At 48.1% G+C, this 27,550-nt stretch overlaps 1 protein-coding gene across 11 annotated transcripts in view; it reads left to right on the top strand.

Moving 5' to 3' along the window:
• The window catches only part of CUX2 (cut like homeobox 2), a 282,708-nt gene that overhangs the window by 214,097 nt on the left and 41,061 nt on the right, over positions 1 to 27,550 (top strand). For 9 of the 11 annotated variants that reach the window (XM_045041718.1, XM_045041722.1, XM_045041723.1 and 6 more), the window contains 2 exons: positions 6,358 to 6,436; positions 26,593 to 26,727. In XM_045041718.1, the coding sequence (XP_044897653.1) occupies positions 6,358 to 6,436; positions 26,593 to 26,727 (214 nt within the window). Of the gene's footprint in view, positions 1 to 4,985; positions 5,242 to 6,357; positions 6,437 to 26,592; positions 26,728 to 27,550 lie in introns of all 11 variants that reach the window. The other 2 variants (XM_045041720.1, XM_045041719.1) reach the window with 1 other exon arrangement.

Consider the following 27,550-nt stretch of genomic DNA (forward strand, 5'->3'; position numbering starts at 1 on the left):
CCCCCACCCCTCGCCATCCCGAGCTGATTCCTTTTTCCCCAGATCTCCTGCCTTCTGCGTCCTCCTCAGAGGTGCTGATCCTGAGATCTTTGGAGCACCCACCTCCTCCCAACTGCCCATAAGGCTTCAGTTTCTCCCAGAATCCTGCCATATCAAACACACCCACCCTATCTCCCAGAACCACTGCACACTACCCTCCCTGGAGCCCAGGACCCAGTGGTAAAAGAAAGCTGTTTTCTAAGTGTGTTCCACAGAACCTTAGTTTCCAGGTTTATTCTCTGAAGGAAAAAGTTCTGTGGCCTGAATGCATCTGGGAAAACACTGGGCTAAGCTGAGTTAAGGGGGACTTTTTCCTACAGCTCTTGTCTGAGCATCCATTCCGTACATATGCAGGCAGAAAGTGTGTGCAGACTTAGCCACAGGTCCTCCTTGTCACGGCCAGGGGACTGTGCAACATGCTTTGGGAAGCACTCGTTTCTAGTTTAAGCCTGAGCCCTGGAGTGAGAGGACTCTGGGCCGCCTCTGCCATTAGCTGGTTCTCTCAGTTGGCCAAGTGATTTGGCCTCCCTGAACCTCAGTTTCTTCCTCTGAAGAATGGGGGCATAACAGTGCTCACATCTGAGCACCGGGGTGGCGGGGGCGGGGGGTGGGGGAGATTCCAAAGATAAGGCACTGAGCGCTGAATAAGGGTTCAGCTTCCGAAAGCTCTGACCATTCTTTGTAGAGAGCTTGGACAGAGAAGTTCTTGATAACCAGTGGATGTTGTCACCACTAGCTCGGATAGCTTATGGAAGCTCAGCCTCGAGAGGCCCCCAAATTTGCCACTTTTAACCACTTGACAGACGAGAGCTAAGTGGCTAGAACAGGCTTTTGCCTCTCCCTTGACTTAACTGGTTCCGCACCTGTTATTTTCATACTCGGGGGACCAAACACATTTTCACCCTCGTATTACAGCGGGTGGTGTAAATGCCACGTGCTCCATCAGATGCTGAGCTATTTCTGATGGTGACCTTCTTGGTGTCTGTAGCTGGCCGCCACCTCCTCCTCCTCCTCCTTCTCCAGATGGCCTTCAAAGATCTGCCTGTCACAAGCCAAATCTGTCATTCTGGACACTTTCTCCCGCCCTTCTGTGTGGTAGGGCCCCGCCATGAGGCAGAGACACATGGCCTTTTATTTGTGCCAAGCTCACCTGTCTGGGCACGTGGGTGAAATGCACTAGAGTTGCAGACTTTGGGAAACACATCCTGTGTGATTGGAAGAAGATTTAATTAACTGCTTTATCAGAAAGCTTTTTGCCAACTTCTATGGGACCCTTTGCCACATGTTAGCTCATTCCTCCCCAGCAGCTTCTTGCCAAATGGAGATCATTCTTCCCACTTGATGGATCAACAAACTGAGACCCAGAGATGCTTAATGACATTAGGCCCAGCACCGGATCGGGCTGTAATGCCATTAGGAATTTTGACCTGGTATTCTGGAAACAAAGTCATTGCTCTAAAACAAGACTGAACAGGCAGGGCATCCCCGTGGCTACTGTCTTCAAGTCATATTTACTGTGGGAAGTCCTAAACTTGAACTGATTAAAACTGAGGGCTGTTCCAAGATGTTTTTAGGTCTCTGCTTTTGAAAATACTATCTAGCCATTAGATGAGTCTCTGAAGCAGGGATCAGCAAACATTTGTATGAAGCACCAGATAGTAAATATTTTTTTATTTTATTTTATTTTATTTTAAGTAATCTGTACCCTCAACATGGGGCTCAAACTCATGACCCTGAGATCTACTGACTCTACTGACTGTGCCAGCCAAGCACCCCAAATATTTTTTATTTTACAGCCAGAGTCTTAGTCACAACTAGGAGCTCAGCCATTATAGCATGAAAGCAACTGTAGACAATAAATAAAAGAATGGCTGCAACTGTAATCCAATAAAACTTTATTTACACAAACAGGTGAAGGGCCAGAATCGGACTAAGGACCATAGTTTACCACCCCTTGATTTAGACCAACACTGTCCAGTAGAAATGTAATGCAAGCCCCATATGTAATCTAAATTTTTGAATAGCTACATTAAAAAGTAAAAAGAAACAGGTGAATTTAATTTTAATAATATATTTTACTTAACCCAGTATGTACAATGTCATCATTTTAACATAAAATGGGTATAAAAAATTAGATATTTTACAACCTTTGTTCATCCTAAGACTTGGAAATCCCATATTTTACACTTACAGCCCATCTGAATTTGGAATAATCACATTTCAAAGTGCTCAGTCACCACATGTGCTAGTGGCTACTATATTGGACAGTGTAGCTCTGATGGGCAGACCAATAGTATAAGGAGACAGTCACACAGATAAATAACACTCCCTTACAAACTGATAAGCACCATGAGCAGAAAGCAGAGGTTACTATAGGCAAGGACAGGGAAACATTAAAGGAATCTTCTGGCACTTGCCTCACCCCTGCCAGAGTTCCTTTTTAGAAGTCAGTGGAACATTCTTAGACTTTTCCCCAAACCCCATTCACCACACATGCTCAGCATGGATGACTGTAAAATGAAGCATTCAGACTTTGCGGTCTGATCTTTGATAATTTTCCATCTAGGGATCAGGAGATGAATTGCTTCCATTTCTCATGGCTTTTCCTGGGCTGCAGATCAGCAGCACAGCAGTCTGTGTCTTGGTACAGCCATAGATGATGTCATAAGATTGCACGTGGGGTCTGAGTGACTATCCCCACTGGCTGAGGGTTTTTCTATCCAGGAGAAAGGGGCCAGCATCTGGATTCAGAGTAGGAATTTGAACCCCCAGACCTGGCATGAATCCTGCTCTGCCATTTACCTACTGGGTGATCTTTGGCAAGTTATTCAGTGTCTCTGATCCTCAGTTTCCTCATCTGCATAGTGGGGATAATGACCTTCAATGATTGGTGTGTCCGTGGGGAGAGATGATCGTGGATAGTAAGAGCATCTGGGACATGGTAAACGCTGAATGTTATAATTTTATTATTATTTTATTAGCCCATCAAGGATGCCCCCCCAAACTCTGAATTAATTGTTCCCTCATCACATTAGAGACTCCAGCGTTTGCATCACTTCCTCTCTTATTATGGTTCCCCTTGGGTGTAGCTGTGTCTCCCACTTAGCTCTGAGTTCCCAGAACAGAAACTGTGTCTTGTCCATCTCAGCAAAAACTAAAATCTACCTGCACTTGGTAGATTTTCTACCTTTCCTAGATTCTGGAACATTCTTTATGTTTACCATTACCTTTTCTTTTCCAGGAGACAGTTCCTAATGTTCCACCCACCAAACTGGGTCACCCGTCTCAAAGTGGGGTCACCCTCCCCACTTACACACTCTCAAAGCCCCCTTGTACATTTCCTTCGAAACATTTAGCACTTGTAGTTAATGAGTTATCTGGAGAATCTGCTTTGATGTCAATCTCCCCACTGGACTGTGAGTCCCATGAGGGTAGGACTCAAGTCTGCATTATTCATCACTGAGTTCTCAGCCCATAGTGCTTGGCACATAGCAGGTGCTCAGGAAATGTTTGCTGAATGAATGAAAGACTGTCATTCACTCTGGAATTTAAAAGACCAGAGACTAGGGGCATCTGAGTAGTTCAGTTGGTTGAGCATCTGACTTCAGCTCAGGTCATGATGTCACAGTTCGTGAGTTCACAGCTCCCGTCAGGCTCCATGCTGACAGTTCAGAGCCTGGAGCCTGCTTCAGATTCTCTCTCTCTCTCTCTCTCTCTCTCTCTCTCTCTCTCTGTCTGTCTCTCAAATTAAAATAAAACATTAAAAATTAAAAATACTGGAAGCTGTTCTCAGAATAACAGCAAGAGACTTAAGGAACTTTTGATACTGACCTTTTTGAAATCATTTGCTCAGGGCGCCTGGGTGGCTCGGTCAGTTGGGCATCTGACTTTGGTTCAGGTCATGATCTCACGGTTTGTGAGTTTGAGCTGCACATCAGGCTTGCTCCTGTGAGTGTAGAGCCCACTCTGGATCTTCTGTCCCCTTCTCTGTGCCCCTCCCCTGCTTGCACACTCCCTCTCAAAAATAAATAAACATTAAAAAAAAATAACACTTATAAAAAAATAATAAAACAAAATCATTTACTCAACATGAACCATACATTTCCCTCTACCTCTTAAATAATGAATTATCCGTGGACCTTGTAAAACCTTCAAGCTATGGTGTCCAATAGAAATATAATGTGATCCATGGATGTACTTTTACATGTTATAGTACCTTCATTGAAAAACAAGTACAAGGAAACAGGTGAAATTAATTTTAATAAAAAATTTTATTTGACCCAGAATATCCAAAATGTTATCACTTCAACATGTAATCAATGTAAAAAATGCCGATGAGCTGTTGTACATTTTTTTTTATTATTATTTCTACTAAGTCTTTGAAACCCTGTGTGTATTTTGCACTCACACTGCATCTCAATTTGGACTTGGCCACATTTCGAGTACTCAGTAGCCACATGTGATTTCTGGCTGCCATATTGGAAGCTTTAGGGGAACCTCTGTGGTTTTTGAATTCTTCCCAGTGTGCTGTGTGTGGAGGCAGGGCCTTCTCAGGTGGTCTTTGTATCACACCAGATAAGTGCACCTGAGGCTGATCATCCGGCGCTGGACAGAACCTGTCCCCATTAACAGGCAAGAAGGAAGGGGTCGGTCATACCAAGAGGTGACATATATGCGACTTAATGCATCCCATGAGTTTTACAAAGGGCGTTACATGTGTTAAGTCATTTGATCCTCCAGCAAGGGAGGGTGTGATGTTATTATCCTCATTTTACAGAGGAGGAAGTAGAGACCTAGGGATTGAAATGACCTATCTGCTCCAGGACACAAAGACAGTAAGTAGTGGGGCTGGAATTTGAACCCAGGTGACCTGATCCCAAGGCCTGTGCCTTAGTTGGCCACTTCTTTGAATGAACTGTCTCAGAATTGGCCCCTCTCATTTCCAGGATGGCATCACAGGCAGGACCTTGAGTTGGTGCAACCCGCTTAGATTTGTTCACTCAGCAAATTCTGTTGAGCACCTTCTGTGCGCCAGACAATGTACTCACAGAGCTCACATCGAGGGAAGGAGTTTGATCACAGACACTCCTCCAAATGACATCACTGGGATTCAGAAGAAAAGCGCAACTTTGCAAGAGGGTGATTTACAAGTGGATATTCCCCATAGATTCATCATTGAAGAAGTTGGCACCAGAGGGAGAGGTATATCAGTATCAGAGAATAAGGATGTTCCAGTCCAAAGGGGGATACCCAGCCCTGAATATTCCCAAGGATGTAGGGATGGCGGCCTGTGGATAAGGAGCTCGCTCTAGCCATGTGCTGGGATGGCCCAGGACTATGCCAAGGGGACTGGCTACCAAGAGCCAGCATCAAGGCCACTGTGAGGCCAGAGCTCAGAATTCGTAGCCAGGAGCAGAGAGGGATGAGATGGCACTATGTCCCAGAAATGTCTTGCTGAAATTCATCTTATGGAACCTCACCGGCAGAGTGAAGAAAGTCTGTGAGCAAGAGAACAAATGCATGAATGAACTCTTCACCACTGGGTCATTCAGCCATTTGTGTTTTCATCAGTCAGGAAGCATGTGTTGAGCTATTTGCCATCTTATGAGAGCTTTAACAATTTCTCTTTAATTCTCAGTAGCTAGGAATGTTCCCCAGATGTGTCCCACTTTCCCCCAGAACATGTGTCATATTTGAATCTCCAGCATTACCCTTTAATAACAGCGATAATAATAATAGCTGTTAGTAAAATACTCTGTTGCAGGCCCTGTGCTAAACACTTAACACGCAGCTTCATTCAGTCCCCATAAGAGGCCTGGGAGGCCTATTTATAGGAGGTTCTAGTTTTCACCCATTTTCCAGCTGAGGAAACTGAGGATCAGAGAGGGCCAGTGATGTGCCCAAGGTCATACAGCTAGGATCCAGTACAGCCAGGATTTGAATGTGGACTTTCTTTTTTTTATTTTTTAAGTGTCTTTATTTATTTTGAGAGAGGGAGAGAGAGAGCACAAGCTGGGGAGGGGCAGAGCGAAGGAGAGACACAATCCCAAGCAGGCTCCACCCTGTTAGTGCAGATCCCAGTGCGGGGCTCGAACTCACATACTGTGAGATCATGACCCGAGGTGAGATCAAGAGTCAGATGCTTAACCAACTGCGCTACCCAGGCACCCTTGAACCTGGACTTTCTAATCTCTACACTTTTGACTTTGATTTCCCCTCCTCCTCCCCATCCCATGTTTGCAGATACAGAAAATGATCCTATTTTCTTCTAGACTCAGATGCCATGATTACACATGACTCTTTCTCTTGTTTCCAAAGGTGGTGGCCCTTAGTAAGAGAAGTCAGGAGGCCGAGGCAGCTTTCCTGAGCGTTTACAAGCAATTAATTGAAGCACCAGGTAAGAAACACTTGGCTTCCATTAACTGAATAATTCATGACAAGGAACAGCCAGCCGTTAGGTCATTACACAGGGACCTCCCGTCAGTGGGATCTAAGAACAGGCCAAGATGCCTGGGTTAGGCTAGGCCCTACACAGGTGAGGCTTGTAGGGGTGAGACGGCCCACAGTCTGGCGTGACCTGTCCCCACACACTCCTCCACCTTCCCCCACCACCTTCCAGTATTAGCCAGGGAGCTAGATCTCCCACCTGGACCTTCTTGGGGAGCCACATGTCTTGACTGCCAGAACCCCCATCCCATTGCCACGAAGGACAGAGGGTGCCAGAGGAAAGACCTCAAAATGTTTCCCCAACCTCAAAAACTTTATGTTCAGCGACAGCCAAACGCAAAAGAACCCGTACTTGTGTGACTCTATTACATAAAATATGAAGAGGGGAAACAACCCAAGTGTGCCTCAGCAGGTGACTAGCTAAACTGGTTCATCCATACAGTGGAATACGAGTTAGCCATAAAAAGGAACAAAGCCCTGGCACCTGCTATACCGTGGATGACCCTCAAAAACATGACGTTCGGTGAAAGAAGCCAGACACAAGGTCACATAATGTAAGATTCCACACATACCGGGATGTCATAAATGGGCAAATCTGTTAGAGACAGATCTCAGATTGGTGGTTACCAGGGGCTGGGGCGGAGGCGGGGGTGACTGTGGGTATGGGGCCTCCTTTTGGGGGGATAAAAATGTTCTAGAACTAGATAGAGGTGGTGGTTGCACAGCATCGTGAATGTCCAGTGGCCACTGAGTTGTTCACTTTAAAATGGTAAATTGTATGTTCTAGAAAGTTCACCTCAACTAAAAACATTAACCTGTACTGTTAGAAGTCAAGAGAGTGATTTCTGTTGGAAGAGGGCGATAGCTCCTATCAGGGGCCTCTGGGGGCCAGAGATGCCGTTTCTTGATCTCGGTGTCAATCACAGAGCAGTGAGCAGTTTAAGAACATTGAGCTGTTCACCTAAGACATACAGATACATTTCTGTAAAAAGTTTCCCTTTTCCAAAATGGCCCATCCTATGCCACCTTCTCATTCCTTGACTCAGAAAAGGAAGCCCATAGAAGTGTAGTGATTTGCTTAACAACAGTGGGTCTGGGAGGGGACCCTCTGTGCTAACTCCCTCCACCCAGACAGCCCCCCAGGCCTTTCCGGGCCCCTCCACACAGCCCCAGGAATCGGTACTATCTGGTGATTGGGGCTGGGGTTTATGAAGAGGAAAATGAAATCCCAACTAAGCCAAGCCATGGATAAGACAAAATCATTTCTACCCGAGGTCAAGGTCGTTTGTGGAATCTTTGTGTTTGTGGGGTGAGAAGGTCCCTCACTCCATCTGTCGTGGGCAACCACAGTAGCTTGAGTAGTGTCCTCTCAAAATTTACGTCCACCCTGAACCTCAGAATATGATCCTATGTGGAAGCAGGGTCTTTGCATATGTAATTAGTTAAGGATCTTGAGATGAGACCATCTGGATATGACTAGCGTCCTTATAGGAGGAAGAGAAGACACAGAGAGACCAGGGAAGAAAGCCAGGTGTAGACGGAGGCACAGGTTGGAGTGATGTGGCCCCAAGTCCAGGAATTCTTGAGGCCACTAGGAACTGGAAGAGGCGAGAAGGATCCTCCCCTGTGGCCCTTCAGTGGGAGCAGGGCCCCGTTGACACCTCAATTTCAGCCTTCTGGCCTCCAGAGCTGTGAAAGAGTAAATACCTGCTGCTTCCAGTCACCCAGTTGGTGGCACTTTTTCACGGCAGCCCTAGGCAACTGACACAGCAGTGCTGACTTGAGGCTGTCCCTCATGTCCCATGGTCTAGGAGAAGAGGGAATCCTTCAGCCTGTTTACTCCAAGTGTGGTCCCCCTGCAAGCTGGTTGGAAATCCAGCACCTCAGGCCCCAGTCAGCTTCTGCATTTTCACAAGCTCCCCGAGCCCTGTGAACATGTCAGAGTTTAAAAAGTACTCCCCCTGGGGTGCCTGGGTGGGTCAGTCAGTTAAGCATCTGACTCTTGGCTTTGGCTCAGGTCATGATCTCACAGTCATGGGATCAAGCCCCACATCTTGCTGTGCACTGAGCACTGAGCATACAGCTTGCTTAAGATTCTCTCCCCCTCTCTTTGCCCCTCCCCTGCTTGCTCGCTCTCTCTCTCTCTCGCTCTCTCTCTCTCTCTCCTCTCTGTCTTAGATAGATAGATAGATAGATAGATAGATAGATAGATAGATAGATAGATAGACAGACAGTCAGCAAGCACTTACCTGGAAAAGAGATTGTTCTGCCCTCTGTGTGTTAACAAGCCCCAAGGGAACAGGTCAACCAGTCCCCCTTCACTGGGGTACAAAGAGGTTGAGTCTGATGCCTGAGGAGCAGCGAGGCTCAGGTCTCAGCACATTCAACAAATATTTCCAGAATGTCTGCTCTGTGTGACAACTTGCCTACACAAGGGAGTCTGTGTTCATTTACTGAGGCTACTGTAACAAGTGGGGGACTTCAAACAACAGATATTTATTGTCTCATAGTTCTGGAAGCCAGAAATCCAAAATTAAGGTCCCTCTAGGGGAGGGGCTCTTCCTTAACCTCTTCCAGCTTCTTGAAGCTCCAGATGTCCCTTGGCTTGTGGCCATATCATTCCAGTTTGTGCCTCTGTCTTCACGTGGCCCCTCCTCCATATGTCTGGGTCCCAAACCTTCAGCTCCTTTCTCTTATAAGGACACTGGTCATTGGATTTACGGCCCACCCAGGTAATCCAGGATGATCTTCTACCAAGATCCTTAACTTAATTACATCTACAAAGATCCTTTTCCCAAATAAGGTCACGTTCACAGGCTCCAGGCTTTAGGGCATGGATCTATGTTGGGGGCCATCATTCATGTAGAGGCATGTGCATACTACAAACACCCTCCTTGCCCTGGTCCTGCCCTCTAGTCCCAGGAGAGCAGAATGCTGCGTGGGTCTTCTCAATGAGGATGTTTCAGCAGCAAGAATGGCTGAGGCTGGACCATACGGCCCTTAGGTCTCTACACCCACGATGGGGACATGGCTGTGGGGCAAGAGGCCTAGACAGCCATGTCCACAGCCCCAGCAGGTGTCACCCTCACTGAGGACCATACCAGGCATGTGGCTGAGAGGCCCCATTCGTGGCAGGCACTTTGCTTATGTCTCTGCTCTCATCAGAGGTATCTGGAAAAATCATGGGAAAATAAACCCTCTTAATTTCCATCATTCTTCAGTCTTTAAGGTCCCACAGGCTCCGTGACTAATGACTTTGGAGAGTAACCCACAGCAGACCCCACAGATGTCTCCCAGGAGTTCCCACACAAGGCTCATCCTCTGGGCCTCATATACCTCCCCTGTAGCATCAAGGGCAGCACTGAGACAGGCTTGTTTTCCAGGCTCCGGGCTAGACTCAGGGTAGAATCCTACCTGGACCACTTACTCACTGGGTGACTGTAGACAAATTAATTCGCCTTCTGAATCTCAGCCTCTTCTTGTAGAAATTGGAGACTGAGCTATTCTCATCATCATGTATGTGTCTGGCTTCCCTAGAAGTGAAATTCTCTAAGCCTGGGACTGAGTCATGCTGAGTTTGTATACCCAGAATCTGGTACCTAGTAAGTACCTAATAATTGTTGAATGAATTAGAAGCAAGACTCAGATATAGAAATGGGGGAGGGGAAGAGGCATTTGAATGTAAAGGTGCCTTTTCAGCTAAAGCCCTCTGCCTGTCACATGTTGATTTACTCAGAGAGCATTTATCAAGTACCTGCCGTGTGCCTGGTACTTGCTAGACACTGCAGACCTAGCCATGAGCCTGCAGATGCAAATCCGGCCTTCAGGGAGCTTGCATTCCGGTGGCAGTGGTGACCACATCATCGCTCGAATGATCATCGCTAGTGGCAAACCTCGGGGAGCACCAGCAAGTCTAGTGCTTGAGGGCGAGGAGAGGCTATGGCCCTTGCTTGTCAAAGAGCCGTTAATTCCGGGGTTCACTTTACACAATCGCAGGGCCACAGTGCCAGCCAGGGACTGTGAGAGGTCCCAGGACTGGTGCGGAGCTTTCCAGAAGGCCCTCATGCCCTCTTGCCCTCTCCCCAAAGGGTCGTTCCAAGTCTGGTGCTGACTCCACGCGTCTAATTTCCCAACTCTGCTCCCCAGAAGTGGAGAGGCGGGGGAGACGTACGTCCCTAGCTGTCACTGAGTTGGAGAAAAGGAGCCTTAACTGATGGAGACATACCGTTCGAACGGCCCCTTTAGGGGCTCTAATTCATTTTCGAGACATTTAAGAATAACAAAATGTTTTAATGATTTCTTAGGGGAATTAGGAAGACATATTTTTGTTCTCATTAAATTTTATCCTCAGACACAAGAACCAAATGTCAGATGTGTTTTTGGTGCTCGGAGCTTCCCTGCTCGCTATCCCCCCCCACACACACACACTGCTCCAACCCCCTCCAGAAAAATAACACTCCTAGAAAATTTGCCAGGATGCACACTCTCCTGTTTTTATATTTCTTGACAGGCAAATTATTTGTCGAAATACTTTCCACCCCCCTCCAAAGCCACACAAGTCCTGATTCAACATTTTTGTTTTGAATGACTGCTGCCAACACAAATCTTTGGCAGAGAATGCGATATGGCGTGATTGCTCAGCAAGTATTTTGATAAGTGTGCAGCCTGTATGTCTGTAATTACGAAAGAAAACCGTAAATCTTTTGGATATTGTTCACACAGATGTGGCGTGAAGTGAGAAAAAAAGCAGTAAAACGTGTTAAAAGCATAATTAATGTCATTGTTGTGGAGGATGATTTGATTTAAACCTTTCTGACTTCTGTATCGGTGGCGGCTGATTTCTTTATCACGCTCACAGTCACTAGGTACCGACCTGAGCTTCACAAAGCTAACTTGTTAACTGAGTGATTAGTTAAAAGGAAAAGGAAAAAAAAAAGGAAAGACAGAAAAAAATGAAAAAAAAAGGAAACAAGGAGAGAGCAAGTGAGGGGCAGGCAGAGGAACACTGCTGAAGAGATAAGAAGAGAGAGGTGAGTGCCCCAAAATGTTTTTTCTGCTTTACTTTGGTTTTTAAAAATCCAGTGCAGGAGATGGCAGCTCCTGACAGGCGTTTCTCTCCCTGCTGCGTCTTTCAGGAGGCAAGTCTGGTCAGCTTAGGTGCTCAGGCTGCAGGGTCACACACAGCTGGGCAGGACTCCCAGCTTGGTGGTTTTGAGCTGTGTGACCTTGGGCAAGGGCCCACACCTCTCTGAGCTCTGATTTCTATGTCTTTAGCAGAAAGATAATACTAGAACCTACTCACCATTTGACATAGGATTCACCATGCTAGGCATGAAAGCGTTTGGCAGGGTTTAATAACCAGCCCATTGTAAAGCTGGCATCAGAATGTAAGTTACATGGATCACAGGTCTTTGCGGATCATCTCAAGGCTCTGTCATTTATCGAGGACATGAGGTGAGCAGTTTAGGCAACAGAGTTACTAAGTCTGGAATAGGAAAATGTTTTATGGTGTTTAGGGTTTGAAAAAAATGTTCCCCAATTATAAAAGCCACATATGCACAACTGTCAACTTCAGAAAATACAGAAAGGTAGAAAGAAGGCAAACTGCCTACTGGAGAAGCAGTGGGAACACCTCTTCTTTCTGATCTTTTCCCTGCGTATTTGTTCAAAACGGTCGTTCATTCTGCTTGTACCATTTTGAATCGTCCTTCCTTTTACTAAACCAACGTGAGCATCTGTATTTCCCTGTGTTATTAAAAGTCCTGGGTAACTTTGGTTCGTCTCTTGTGTGACTGTGCTGTAACTTACTGGACCCCCTCTCCAACATTGGGCATTTAGGGTGCTCTGGAATGTACAGCTTACTGGTACTGTGCTGTAGTTCTGAGGGCAAGGAAGAAAACTTGGGAAGGAAAATATATCATAGCCACGCATTGACCACAAACCCAGGATCAGTGATCAGAAAGAATAAGAATTTTTTTCTCCTTTTTGATTTATTTTGTGCTCATTCATTTATTAGTTACACTAAATATCTTTTTATATGTTATGAACCACTCATACTCTTTTGTGAATCACCCATTCATGTACATGCAACCCATTTTTCTATCAGATCATTTTCTTAATGATTTGTAGACACTCTTTGTATATTAGGGATAATAACCTCTGTCCTGATAAACATGTCTCCTATCTTTCCCCCCTAGTTTGCCTTTTGTTTGTAATCTCTTGTATATGATACATAGCAGGCATTCAAAAAATATTTGCAGAAAGCAGGGAATCTTACCAAACCTTTGCTTTATGGCTTCTGGATTTCATGTCATACTTTTAAAACCCCCTCTTGATTAAAGGTTATAGGGTTTTTTTTAGTACTTTTGGGATCTTAATTTTTAAAAATATGAATCTGAACCATCTGAAATATAGGTTGATGGAAGTAGTGAAGGAGGTTAAGATTTTAGCTGTGCATTTGTCCTAAATGACTTGTTCTACCGCCATCTAGTGGATAAGCCACTTTCACAAATATAGGAAATAGGGATTTTAGTGTAATGAGAAACTGTTGTTTCTGCTTGCTCTCACTTCCTTCCCTTTCTCCCTGAATATGCCTCTGCTCACTTGATCCGGTAGGAAACAAGGCCAGATTTTCCCTAAAATGGTAGTTAACTTTAGAAGGTATTACCCCACCATCTCCTGCCACACCTTGGCCCTTGCCACTTCCTCTGTCAGAAGTGCTCTCTCCCCACGGCCACCTGTCTGACTTTCACTACTCCTGGTAGCTAAGGACTAGAAGAAGATTAAATGGAAGCATCTGGCATGACGCTGGTACCCAGTAGGTGCTCAATACGTGGCTGTTCCCTTTCAGAAGGAAAGACAGGCATTTCAGCTGTGGCTTTTCACCAGTTCACTCTCTGAGCACCTTCTAGTGCTGAGCCCTATGGGAATTCAAGCTTGAAGCTTCCTCTGCCCTCAGAGACTCGAAATCTGGCAGGGACAACATAACCCAAAGACAGATGGCCAGAACACCCAGCAGAAAAAGGGGTCCAAGGCAGGACAGCCAAAGAAGACACTCTTTGAACTTGGTTCTAAAGCGTAAACTACCATCATTGTGTGGCTGTTTCTCGGGTGCTTCCTGTGTGTCAGACAGTGAGCCCAGCCCCCAACAGAAACGAGTTCATGATCCCCAAAGCCCCCTTGGCAGTAGGTACCACCGTCCTGTCCCATTGTGTAGCTGAGAAAATGTAGGCTCAGAGACTTTACCCAAGGTCACACAGCAGAGAGTGGTAGAGCCTAAATCCTGACGCTTGGCTCCTAAGCCAGCTGAGGTTTAATTTAAAAATTGATGGGCTGCCTGGGTGGTTCAGTAGGTTGAGCATCTGACTCTTCATTTCGGCTCAGGTCATGATCCCAGGGTCATGGGAGCAAGCCCTGCATCAGGCTCAGCACTGAGCACGGAGCCTGCTTAAGATTCTCTGTCTCCTTCCTCTGCCCCTCTTCTCCGCTCGTGCTCTCTCTCTCTCTCTCTAAACTAAAAATAATAAAAATTAAAAGGATTTGGACAAAACCATTGGAGGTTTGACCTCCAGAGAGAGTGACAAACAGCCAAGTGTCTTTGTTGCCAGTAGATTGGGAGGTTCTAGACTAAGAGGGTGAGCCCTTTGCTGAAATGCAATGTGTTACCCGAAAGAGGAACAAGTTAACCCCCAGTGGCCAAGAACTCCTTGTTCTTCTGGCCCCAGGCTCCAAATCCTGGTACTTTCACTGAGGGGAAACGGAGTCACAGAGCTCCGAATTCAGGGAACAGAGTGATGTGAGGAGGAACACCAGCAGGACTCCAGGCTGACGGACCCGCCTACCCCCCGTTCTGTGCCTCCCATTTCATACTGCACTCGATCCTCTGTTTCCTCATTTGTAAAATATGGATAATGATCTTATCTAATTATAGGCCAGTTGATGCATTTGGAGAGAATGGAGAGCCCTTAGCATGGCGCCTGGCACAGAGTAGTAGCCCCATGCAATTCATTGAGCACCTACTGTCTGCCAGGCACTCCACTCACGACCAGGAGCACAGTGTTAAGCAAAACACACTGTCCCTGGGAGGAGGTGGGCACAAAAAACAAACAAACAAACAAACAAACAAAAATACACACTATCCCTGCCTGTCTAGAATTTGTGAAACTCAGGATATGGGAACTTTGTTTTTATTCTAATGGGAATGGCTTTGAGTCCTAGCTCTGCTGCTCCTGGCTGGGTGACCTTGCTTGAGTAACTGGTTCTACCTCTCAGCCTGTCTCCTGTTCTGGGGAAGCACACTTACCTCCTGGTACCTCTGAAAGGATTAAGCATGGTGAAGAGTGTAAAAGTCCTGTGAGTGTCTGGCACCTAGTAAGTGCTCAGTAAACAGTAACTGCAGTTATGTTGGTAGTGTTGTGATTACCACCACCACCCCATGCCAAGAAGGAAGACCTTCTCCAGCCCCTCTGTCCGTGCTTAAGCCAGAAGACCCCCAAAGCAGCCGGTGGAGGGAAGAGGGGGTGGGCGGACACATGGCTCACGGCTTCGTGTAAGGGTCCTACGCCCCATCTGCTATGGAAGAGTTAAGATTAAAGGATCAAAGTTAGTCTCGCTGCTGCCGCCAATAGCCTGAGCCTCCCACCCATGCAGGCGCCCAGAGCCTGGGCCCAGATGGGAGAAGGCTTCTGTCTCAAAGATATTTTGGAGGGGCACACGCATACTTCTGCATATATGTGTTTCTAAACAGCCTCTCGGACAGCCTTCGCGGCTCCAGCTTTCCTAAAAAAAGCTCCGAATGCCACTTTCCTTCAGATGGACACAGTGGGAGGAATGAGACAGCTTTTCCTATCTCCCCGGCTCTCCCCCCGCCAACCCCATAGACACTTTCCGAAAAAACACCGACAGCATCAGCTAGTGGTAGAAGACGGAATAGATGATGTTTTAACCATCTCCTTCGACAACGCCTTTGGAAAGCCTGGTGTGGTATTAAAATATTACAGATCCGTTGACAGTATTCTCTAAGGGGTTAGATCCAACGTAACCAAAATGAATTAGTCACTCTATTAAGCAGTTTACGCATAAAGAGCAGGTTGATGGCTGTAAGACAAAGGCACCCCACTTCCTTTTTTTTTTTTTTTTTTTCAACGTTTTTTATTTATTTTTGGGACAGAAAGAGACAGAGCATGAACGGGGGAGGGGCAGAGAGAGAGGGAGACACAGAATCGGAAACAGGCTCCAGGCTCTGAGCCATCAGCCCAGAGCCTGACGCGGGGCTCGAACTCACGGACCGTGAGATCATGACCTGGCTGAAGTCGGACGCTTAACCGACTGCGCCACCCAGGCGCCCCAATGGCACCCCACTTCCTGACGACGTTCCCCCTCCCTGCACGCCCGGCAGGACCTGCCCCCTCGGATGGCTCACATTTGATCTTCTGTGTCTGCCAGCGTGCTCAATTAATCCAAAAGATTTGTTGTAGTCAAACATTTCTGATTCCGGGTCCCCTGTTTTGGGCTTTTTCATTCAGGTTGGATCTAAGACCATTTGATTCCCAATGCCGCTGCCCTCATCTATATATCGACTGTCTGTATGTCGCAGGAGTGAAGTGGGGAGTCCCGGCCCAGCTCTGGGCAGCTGCGTGTCTTGGCTGAAAGGTCTCGGGTGGAAGTGCTGAGCCCGGCAGAAACCAGGGCTCCCTGGCTCCAAAGGAGGAGTTGTGGGGATGTTTTGTCACTTTCCCGGACACCAGGGTATGAGGCTTGCCAGATGCCAGAGAGGGGGACACAGGTCGCTTTGGAGACTGGGGGCTGGGTGGGACCCACTGCTTCCCCAGGTGAGGTCGCTTGACATAGGGAGCAGCTTCAGTGTACCTGGCACAGCACTGAAACTTTGAATACATAGCGTGCCAGCTGTCACCTTCCTACTTCCTTCTAGATGAAGTTTTCGTCAGGTGCCAGAGCATCTTAAACACCTATGGAATGCCTGTGAATCTCCCCTTTTAACCAAAGGAGATCCAGCCTTGGGCTCACGGCCTTGGGTAGAAATGGCATCTAACTAGAATTTAACAACATCAGTTTTCTTGTTTGTTTTCTATGTGTTTATTTTTTTAAGTTTTTATCTGTTTATTTATTTATTTTTAGTAATCTCTATGCCCAGCGTGGGTATAGAGAACTCATGACCCCGAGATCAAGAGTTGCATGCTTTTCTGACTGAGCCAGCCAGGCACCCCCTCTTTATGTTTATTTTTTATGATTTAAAGCACCTCCTGGTTATGATGCAGGGTCCCAATTATGTTTATAATAATGTAACAGGGTATTCCTTTAAAGTATTTTTAAGTTAAAAAACACTGAGTTACAGGAGCGCCTGGATGGTTTAGTCAGTCGGTTAGGTGTCCGACTCTTGATTTTGGCTCAGGTCATGATCCCAGGGTCGTGGGATCAAGCCCCGTGTCAGGCTCTATGCTGAACGTGAAGCTTGCTTGAGATTCGGTCTCTCCGGACGCCTGGGTGGCTCAATTAAGCATCTAGGTTTTTCTCAGGTCATGATCTCACGGTTCGTGGGTTCGAGCCCTGCATCAGGCTCTCTGCTTTGGATCCTCTGTCTCCCTCTATCTCTGCCCACCCCCCCCCTCAAAAATAAATAAACATTTTTTAAAAAGATTCTTGGGGCACCTCAGTGGCTCAGTTGGTTAAGTGTCTGACTTTGGCTCAGGTCATGATCTCACAGTTCATTGAGTTCAAGCCCCGCGTGAGGCTCTGTGCTGACAGCTCGGAGCCTGGAACTTGCTTCTGATTCTGTGTCTCCCTCTCTCTCTGCTTCTCCTCTGCTCACACTCTGTCTCTGTCTCTCTCTCTCAAAAACAAACATTAAAAAAAAGATTCTCTCTCTCTGCCCCTCTCCGCCACTCATTCTCTCTCTTAAAAAAATTTTTTTTAATTAAAAAAAAATTAAAAATTCTGAGTCGCATAAGGACAAATGTTAGGTTGGTAATCTTTTAGGGGCAGGTGGATGCAGCAGTTGTGAAGTGAGTATGCCAGTGCCTGGCATTTGGATTGCACTAGGTTCAAATTCAGCTCCGCCTTTCTCTAGCTTGGTGACCTTACTAGGCCTCAGTTTTTTCATCTGGAATATGGGGATATAAGCATCCCTCAGGTGATTGTTTTGATGGTTAAATGAGATGTAAATATATGCAAAGCGCCTGGCATACGTGAGTGGAGGGGTGAGGAAATATCAGTTCCCTGGAGCTTCTGACTAAAGATACTGGCAGGGCGTCTTGTCTACCCCATGTCCTAGCTTCCCAGATATGGGGGCCCCACCCATTCCAGGATTGATGGTAGCTGGAATTTGGGGAACAAAGACCAGAAACTAGTGTTTGGAGAGCCAGAGCCTGCTCTGAACCCACCTACCACCCTCGGCAGCAACACGCAGACCAGCCTACAGGGAAGGGGGGTGAAGCTGGCACCAAAAGTCCCCAGACATTGCCAGCCTCTCTCAGCCCCACATTCTCATCTGTAAAATGGGTCAGTTGTTGTGAAGGTCGAGCTAAGTTGTGTTTCTAGGAAAGTAACTGGGGCAGGGGGCAGCTGGTCATAAGGGTCTACTACCCTTTCTCAGACTAATGGGGCCTGTATCTCCCGGTGCTTCCTCATTTCCTTCGAGGTTCTGTTCAAACGTCCACTCCTTCAAGAAGCCTTCCTTGACCAGCCTGCCTCAATTAGCACCATTCCCCCACCACACATGTCAGGCCACTCTCTGCCCTGACCCTGCCTTATTTTTCTTCTCTACCCCCTTACTGCCATTGGTTTATTTGTCCTTTGTCCATCTCTCCTCTCTAGAACATCAACCCCAGGAAGGCAGAAATTCCCTCTTATTCACTGCTCTATCTCCAGGGCTCGGAAACTTCCCTGGCAGACAGCATATGCTCAGAAAACAATTGGCAAGTGAAGTAATAGTGTCTGACACATAGTAGGTGCTCAGTAAAAATGTACTGGTGAGGGGCACCTGGGCGGCTCAGTCGGTTAAGCATCCAGCTCCTGACTTCAGTTCCGGTCATGACCTCACGTTTCTGCTCTGGCAGTGTGGAGCCTGCTTGGGATTGTCTCTCTCTCTCTCTCTCTCTCTCTCTCTCTCTCTCTGCCCCTCCCCCGCTCACGTGCTCTGTGTCTCTCAAATAATCTTTCCAAAAAATGTAGTTATGAATATATGGCTGCATTAGAAACTATTCGTTTCCTGTTGTTGCTATAATAAATAACCACAAACTTAGAAGCTGAAAACAACCTGCATTTACTGAGCACCTACTATGTGAAAAGCCATAGCAGGGCCCCAAGGGGAAAGAGAAGACTGAGGAATGAAAGCAAGATACCCCCAGTTCCCCGCGACTGTCAGGTTCTCTGAGGAACCTCTTCCAAACATTTTAAAGATCTGTTGTCACTTCTCTCTCTTTCAATTTGTGTTTGTAAGAGCAGCCAGTGACATTTAGCTGATGGATCGAACCACGCTGTTGGATAAAGTAAGCGGGAAACCCTTGGATTTGCCAGCCACCACAGCCAAGCCTTTTACCTACGTGTAATTTGGCAATCTTCCAGTCGTCTGGATGCTAGTAATTTTTTTCCTCCCTAACTCAACCCCCAGCAGTACAGCTCAGGGCTCTGTGATTTCTCCCAGATCGGGGAGGTGGGCAGAAATGGGTTTCCCACACACCGTAAAATCTAAGAATTCCCACTATGCACCAACAGGGAGGAAATAAAGGGTAGAAGATGCCCAGGGAAGTATGACACCATCATTGCTGTGTGCTTTCCAGACACAGATCCTCCTGAAGCCATAGCCCAATGCCTCCACAGTTGGGGCGGATAAACCCGCAGGAGAGTGAGAGCCCAGGAGCTGCTGCTTCCTCTTACACAATGGGCTTGTTCCCTGGGTGCCAGGTGAAATGGGTACAGCAGGAGGGAAGTACTACATTTAGACTTGAGTGAGGACTTCCTTCCTTTGGGACTTGGAGTCTGGGCAGCCCCTCAGTCCTGCCTCTCTCACAGTTGGTATCCAGTCAGTTACCATGTATTATGGGTTGAATTGTGTGCCCCAAAAAGACATGTGGAGGTCTTAACCTCTGGTACCCATGAATGTGACCTCATTTAGAAACAGGGACTTTGCAGATATAAATAATCAAGTTAAGAAGGGGTCGTTAGGTGGACCCTAATCCAGTGTGCTGGTGTCCTTAGAAGAGGAGAGAAAGAGACACAGAGGAGAAGGCCACGTGATGACAGAGCCAAAGCCAAGGAACTACAAGCCAAGGATTACCAGCAACACCAGAAGCTGGGAGAAAGGCATGGAACAGATGGAGAGAGCACAGTCCTGTCAACAGACTTGGGATTTCTGTCCTCCAGAGCATGATGTATTAGTTTTCTGGGGCTGCCATACCAAATCACCACAGACTATGTAGTAAAGCCACGGAAATGTACACTCTCAGTTCTGGAGGCCAGAAGTCCAAAATTGTTGGCAGGGTCATTTCCTTCTGGAGACTCTGAGGGAGAATCTGTTCCACTTGTCTCTCCTACTTCTGGTGGCAGCAGGCCATCCTGGGCTTGTAGACGCATCACTTCAGTCCCTGCCTCCGTCTTCTCTGTGTGTCTCTCTCTGTGTCGTCTTTTCTTTGGAGGACACCAGTTATTGGATTAGACAACCCTAACCCAGTGGACCTCATCTTAACTTGAGTTCTTCTGCAAAGACCCTATTCTAAATAAGGTCAAGTTCAAGGGGCACCTGGCTGGCTCAGTCAGTAGAGCACACGACTCTTGATCTCGGAGTTGAAAGTTTGATCCCCATTTTGGGTGTAGAGATTACTTAAAACATAAAGTCTTTAAATAAGGTCAAGTTCCAAAGTTCTGGATGGACATGAATTTGGGGGGGACACTATTCAACCTAGTACCCTGATAGGAAGAACTATCAGTTCCTCCCGTCTGCCTCTGGAATCTGAACACTCTCCCCACTTCCGCCACCTCCCTGATCTCAGCTGCTTGGACCTTCACAGTTGCCTCCCCTCTGGCTCCCTCTACAGCTGATTTTTCACACAGCAGCTTGGATGAGCCTTTGAAAAAGGCAAATGGAACATGTCACTTTCCACTGTCCTTAGGATAAATCCCCATCCATATCCTTGTGACTGGGATATCAGTTATACACAGACAAGGCATCACCGTGCCCCCCACAGATGCTCAACAAGCTCGTGCCGAGTGAAGCCTGTACATGGACTTGTATGTACCCCACCCCCACCCCGTGAGCTCTGCCCACTCCAGACTCATCACTGGACAATGCCAGCACCATTCTATGGGCTTCAGTTCACATCCACAGGCTCTGCAGATTCTAGCAGCAGCTCCACAGGGGAGGCACTGTGGCTGTCCCCATTAGACAGATGGGAAAACCAAGGGTCCAAGAGGAGAAAGAGTAGTCACATATTGGTTTGGGTCCCATGGAAGCAGACCGATGCTAAGATGGCATTAGATATGCAAGAGGTGATGGGGGAGATGCCTATGTAGGATGAAGAAGAGGAGGAGGAGGAGGCAGGGAGAGCCTTTAGATGGCAGTGCTGATCTGAACCTGGAGGGGAGGGGAGGAAGGAGGCTTGGTGGGAGGAACCTCGAAGAAAGTCCCAGCTAGGCTGACAGGCAGCCCCAAAGCAAGATGTACTAGTCTGCTCAGGCTGCTGTAATGATACCACAGACCCAGTGGCCTAGACAAAAGAAATGTATTTCTCACAGTTCTGGTGGCCGGAAGTCCAAGATCAAGGTGCCAACAGAGCTGCCTTCTGGTGAGAGCTCTCCTCCTGGTTGCAGATGGCTGCCTTTGCTGTCTTCACATGGCTTTTGGTCTGTGCACATGCAGAGAGAAAGAGAGCTCTGGTGTCTTCCTCTCCACATAAGGACACCGCCCTGTGGGATTAGAGCTCCAACTTTATGTCCTCACTCAACCCTAATTACCTCCTTAAAGGCCCTGTCTCCAGGTACAGCCACATCAGGGGTTAGGGCTTCAACACAAGAGTTGCCTGTTCCAGCATCAGCAGGCGTGGCCTAGCTCTTGCAACCCCTGTCGGGCCCAGTTGAGGGGAGCAGCCCCAGGCAAGCATGGCCTCTGAGCTGATGCCACAGCAGATGGCAAGTGCAGCACGTGTTATGTCACCAGCTTCTTGCAGGAGGTTTCCACGGCTGCCACAAGTCATAATTATAAGCATAAAGGCAGCACTCACTCGGCCTGCTGGGGGCCAGGCATTGTCATGGGGCTCGGGGTGCTCCCGGAATCCCTGCACAGCCTCTACTGTAGATCCTGTTATCCCCATTTTACTGACGGGGAAACTGAGACCCACCGTGTCTAAGTGGCTTTCTCTGTAGATGTCACAGCAGGCTGATCCTCAGCCTCCCAGCCTGGCCCCCTCTCCCTTTGTCTGAGGCTGCTTTGGGAATTCACAACATTCATACCTCTTATGTCAAGTTAACCTGTGAAGATGTTTGGAATTATCTTTCTGCCTGTAGATCCTAGCTCTAAGGGATAAGCCCAGGGCCAAAAGCACTCACTTCGGCAGGACTCCATCCCTGTCTGATTGATATACGGTGTTGAAATACATGTAATAGGAATTTGAGCGGCGAAGAACCCAGAGACCTCTGGTGCTTTAGTTAAGGTCACACAGCAAGCCAACAGCAAAGCCAAGAACAGAGCCCTCAGGGGCGCCTGGATGGCTCAGTCAGCTGAGTGTCCAACTCTTGATTTCAGCTCAGGTCATGATCCCAGGGTCATGGGATCCAGCCCTGCGTCGGGCTGTGCAATGGGCGTGGAGCCTACTTAAGATTCTTTCTGTCTCTCTCTCTCTCTCTCCCTCTGCCCCTCTCCCCCATTCGTATGCACACTCTTTCTCTCTAGAAAGAAAGGAAGAGAGAAAGAAAAGAAAAAGAAAAAGACGAATAGAGCCCTCAGCCTCATGCTCCTGGCTAGAAGTAGAAACTTCCCATGCCCTGCCTCAAGGCAGTTTGGCCTACTTACTACAAAGAATGGCCTGGTACCCTGAGCTCAAATCCCACCTCTGCCACTTCTGAGCTAGGTGACCTTTGGCACATGGCATCTCTTCTCTGGGCCTTTATTTTCTTGTCTGAAAAATGGGGAACAGCAGCATCTACCTTACTGGGCCTCACCTTGGGGAAATGACTTCACCCTGCCCCCTGTGCCTCAGCTTCCCTGTCTAAAATGGGAACATAGTGCTGTGGTGAAGTTTGAAGGAATTCTAATGCATGCGGAGTGCTTTGGTTGTTAGGTTCGGTCACAGCCTAATACCCCCTGCCACGTTCTCCCCTCAAACTGGGACCAGAAAGGAAGTGTGGGAAGAGGAGGCCCAAGGGCCTGTCCCAGTCCTGCCACCAACTCGCTGGCCAACTTCAGGGAAGTCACAGGACCCCCACTTTAGCCCCTGTGTGCCCTGGGGTGGGGAGCGTTGGACCCTTTCAGTCCCTCCCCAGTATGACTTTCCATGATGGAATTTTTGGGTCCCAGAGGGCAGTTTAAAGGAGGATTATTGGATTCTGCATCTCCCAGGGGCTGATAAGAACATATGAGGCCCTGCCAGTCCCAAGACTCCACAGAGCATTTACCATGCAGACAGCTGACCTCCAGGTCACAAGACCAGGCGTGCTGCCTCCTCTCAGGTAATAGCAGCAGCCTTGTCACATTTACCAAGCCCAGCTATGCACCTAGCACTGAAAATCTATCTACATTCTCTCTTCCAGACATCACAACCACACCCTACACACGTGGCCCCATTTTACAGATGAGAAAATAGAAAATGGAGGCTCTGAGAGGTTGACTAACTGTCCAAAGTTACTGGCCAATTTGGAGCCAGAATCTTCCCAAAAGTAATTCCAAGGAATTAGGAACTGTTGTATTTTTCCACTTTATTAGTGGGGAAACAGGGCTCAAGGCTCCTTGGGATTTGGACCCAGAGCTGGGCTTCAGATTCTGTGAGCTTAACCACTATGTTCTACCTTGTACCAGCAAACAAAGGCAAAAAGCCAGAGCCTTAAAATCTGCTGAACATGTGTTGAATGGGGATCCGGCCAACCCTGGTCCTCTAGCCTCTCCTCCAGGGGCCCACCTGAGGTCAGCTTCCCCTGGATGGAGTGCGCAAAGCAGCAAGGAGTGACCCACAGGGCCCCCGAGCAGAATCAAGTGTCAATACCTGATCCCTGGAAATGGGGCGGATGATACCCTTTATCACCCAAGTGTAATTGTTTGGCTTGGGCAGGCTCGTGGCCAGCAGGCCCCCGAGCCACGAGCTGGATCTTTTCCATCTTCTTGGAACCAGAGTGAGCCCTCCATGGCCCGCTCGGAGCTGCACCCTCCCGTGTTTATCTAACTTCCCTGACCTCGGCAAGTGCTTGTCGCCTTTCTCTTCCTTTCTGAAAAACCAGGACACAATAGGAAGCATTTTCTTGAACTTATTAAAAAATCCAGACTTGTAAATTAATTTGTCCGTGTTGTACAAAGGCAGTGCAGATGGACTCATTAGCATGCACACAACAAATAATTATAGATGAATTTTTAGCTGGCCTGCCTAATGCGCTTGCTGGGTTAATTATGTCAATGTATAATTACATCAGCCCGGGGAGACATAATGGCATACCCCGCTGAGCAGGCCCTGCCTAATGACGGGGCGTGGGGGGAGTGCTGACAGAGGAAAGACGGCAGCGTTCCCGCGCACCTGCTTACCTCGGCACAAACGCCCATTGTCAGAGCCTCCCGCCACCTAAGCAAACAGGGGTGGGAGGGGGTGAGGGAGAGGGATAAAACGCAGAGGCGACCTTGTTCCAGCCGGACCTGAAGGCTCCTATGTATAGGCACTGCCCCGTTTCTTCCATCAGCAGATGTTTATTGGGTCAGGTTGCATGGCAGACTTCGTTCACCCACGAGGGGTCCAGAGGGGAGCAAAATCAGATGCAGTCCCAGTCCTCCCTTGTGGAGTTTGCAGTCCAGTGGGTGATAATTAGGTGGACTTGCTAATCAATGAGAAGTGTAACTAAAATGAGAGCTGTGAAGGAAAGGCGCAGGCAGCTGAGAGAGCTCCTATTGGAGGAATGACTGGTCAAGGCAGGCTTCCTGGAAGAAGTGGCATTTGAGTTGCAATATGAAAGGTGATTAAGCATTAACTAGCTGAAAGAGGTTAAAAGGGAGGACGGGGTGTTCCTGGCAGAGGCTCTTTCTTGTACAAAGACTCCACAGTAGGGAGGTACATTTGAGGGACTAAGAGAAAGCCAGTGTGACTGGAGCTCAGAAAGACAGGAATAGCCAGGGCTTCTATTTGTTCCAAGATGACCAAATGCCAGTCGCTGTGTTGAGCACTTTATGTGCATGGATCCTCATCCCAGCCTTATGAGGTCAGAACTTTTTTTTTTAATTTTTTTTAACGTTTATTTATTTTTGAGACAGACAGAAACAGAACATGAACGGGGGAGGGGCAGAGAGAGAGGGAGACACAGAATCAGAAACAGGCTCCAGGCTCTGAGCCATCAGCCCAGAGCCCAACTCGGGCTCGAACTCACGGACCGTGAGATCGTGACCTAAGTTGAAGTCGGATACTTAACCGACTGAGCCACCCAGGCGCCCCATGAGGTCGGAACTTTTATGGTGAGGCACAGAGAGGTAGAGTTGCTTGCCAGAGTCACCCAGCAATCCTAAAAAGCAAGTACGGATTAGACCAGGACCCAGGATCCATGCTCTTAATCCCGCTGCACCCCAGCAGAGAACAGTGGCTGAGCGGGTGGTGGCAGGAGACTCCAGGAGAGTGAACAGCAAGAGAGAGGGCATTTGAAAGGACTGTGGACCAGACCCAGGCCCCTTTGTCTGGGGCAAAGAGGCTCTGGCTTTCCTGGGCCCCCATGAATACCCACCTGGGCTGCTGGGTTGGAAATGTCCACATCTCTGGGACAGGAAGCCTTTGCCGCATCTGAGAAAGAGACCCAGACTTGAAACTCACCTCTGCCCTTCAAGTCACCTGGCTTCTCGGAGCTGGTTTCCTCATCTGTGAAAATGAGTTGGATCCAAGCCAGCCTCCGGGGGATGCTGGGAGCATCACGGGAACGCATGCCCGTGAACAGCTTTGTAGCCTAGAAGATGCCACACCAACCTCCGGCATTACCCAGGTGTTTGTAGTACCTGCCAAGGGTGGGGAGTGGGGAAAGTCACGTGGAAGAAGTGCTGGCGTCTAGATCTGAAGGAAGAGGAAGTGCTTCCTAGATGACAGGGTGGAGAGGGAAACAATCCCAGGCAGAAGGACCTACACATTCCTCATCTTTTAGCTATTGAGAAATTGGGGGGTATCTTCCATCCAGGGATGTATTTCACCCCCAGAAAAGCCATTGTTCAGTCAACCTCACATGCAACAAATGGTGGTGTGTTGGTCCAGGTCCACTGAGAGGTACCCCCAAGGATTAGATAGATAGGTAGGTGGATGGTATTGAGGAAACACAGGGGAAGAAAAATGGGGAGGGAAGTGGGAGAAGTGTCAGAGGAAGGAGAGGCAGGGAACTGGGTGGCAGCATCCACACAGGACAGCCTGAGCAGTCTGTGCAGTGCTGAGCAGGCCCTGGGGGAGTCCTTGGTGCTCAGAGCAATCCCGTGGCCCTCAGGAGTCGGCCCCATCCTGGCTGCCTGCAGGCCTTGTCTTAGAAGACTGGCTTCACGATGGATTTCAGAGTGAGGTCCTCATTTAATGACCTCCTGTGGTTGGAGGTATGCAAGACAGTCACATGGCCACCACAGATGGCACCATGGAATCCAGAAAATGCACTTGCTGTGACAGTTATCATCGTTAGTAGTATTCCAGGTGGGCAGGACACGCATGCCCCTGGGGATGGCACACACTCCACCGAGCGGGTACCTGAAGTAGACGGCTCCCTCATAAAGCAGAAATTCTACATTGGTCTCCTAAGCCATCAGAGCAACTCCAGAAGGCTCTTGTGCATGGTCCCCTCCACGCCAGCATCCTGAGAGGGACCCCCCAGGCCCTGCGGGCTTAGCCTGGGCAGCCCTCAGCCCTCAGGGCCCCCACCACTCCCGTGCTCCTCTCTCTGTGTGTGCAGACCCTGTGCCTGTGTTTGAGGCAGCGCGTGGCCTAGACGACAGACTGCAGCCCCCCAGCTTCGACCCCAGCGGGCAGCCGCGGCGAGACCTCCACACTTCGTGGAAGAGGCACCCCGAGCTCCTTGGCCCTAAAGGTACTGATAAGGCCTTCACAGGATGTCCATAATGAAAAAACAGGCTGTGGATCTTCAACAGCCAATCTTGGCCGCCTTTGGAGGGGTCGGGGGGCAAGGAACTCAACTTTATCGTTTTAGATGTAGGATGGGTTATGGGTACGTCGCTGCAGAAACAAACCAACCCGAAATCCCAGAAGCTTAATGTATTTGAAGGGTGGGAAGTTGGGAGAGGATGCTCCATGGAGTCACTCAGGCAACCCAGCTGTGGTGGTCCCACCATCTTCAACACATGACATCCGAGTCACAGTGACTGTTGACAACTTGCCAACAGGCAAAGAAAAAATGTGGAGGGTCATACTAAGGTTTATGGGTCCAGGCTCAGAAGTGGCCCGCATCACTTCCACAGCCACTTGTCTTTGGCCAAAACTCATTCATATGGCCACACCCAGTTGCAAAGGAGCCTGGAAAATCTACTCTGTGCCCAGGAGTAGAGGGAAACAGGATATGAAGTACAGCACTGTCTCAGCACCAGATAAGACAAGTCAAAAAACTAGAAAAGCTAAAAATGTAGTTTAGGTATACATATATTGTGATAAAAATGTTTAAAATCAAGAAAATGATGAACAAAATTCATCATGGTGGTTACCTCTGGCAGGCAAGGTAGAAGGTCTCCATGGGGAGAAGCAAATGTGCAGTTGAAAGCTCTTGGTAGCCATCTAAAGGTGTTCATTGAGCTTCAAGCCCAGCACTGTCATAGGCACTGGGGACATAGCCAGGAGCAAAACAGACAAAAATCCTTGCCCTCGTGGCACTGACCTTATAGAGGAGAGACTGTCAACCA

The sequence above is a fragment of the Felis catus genome, chromosome D3 (assembly GCF_018350175.1).
Source record: "Felis catus isolate Fca126 chromosome D3, F.catus_Fca126_mat1.0, whole genome shotgun sequence".
NCBI lineage: Eukaryota > Metazoa > Chordata > Mammalia > Carnivora > Felidae > Felis > Felis catus.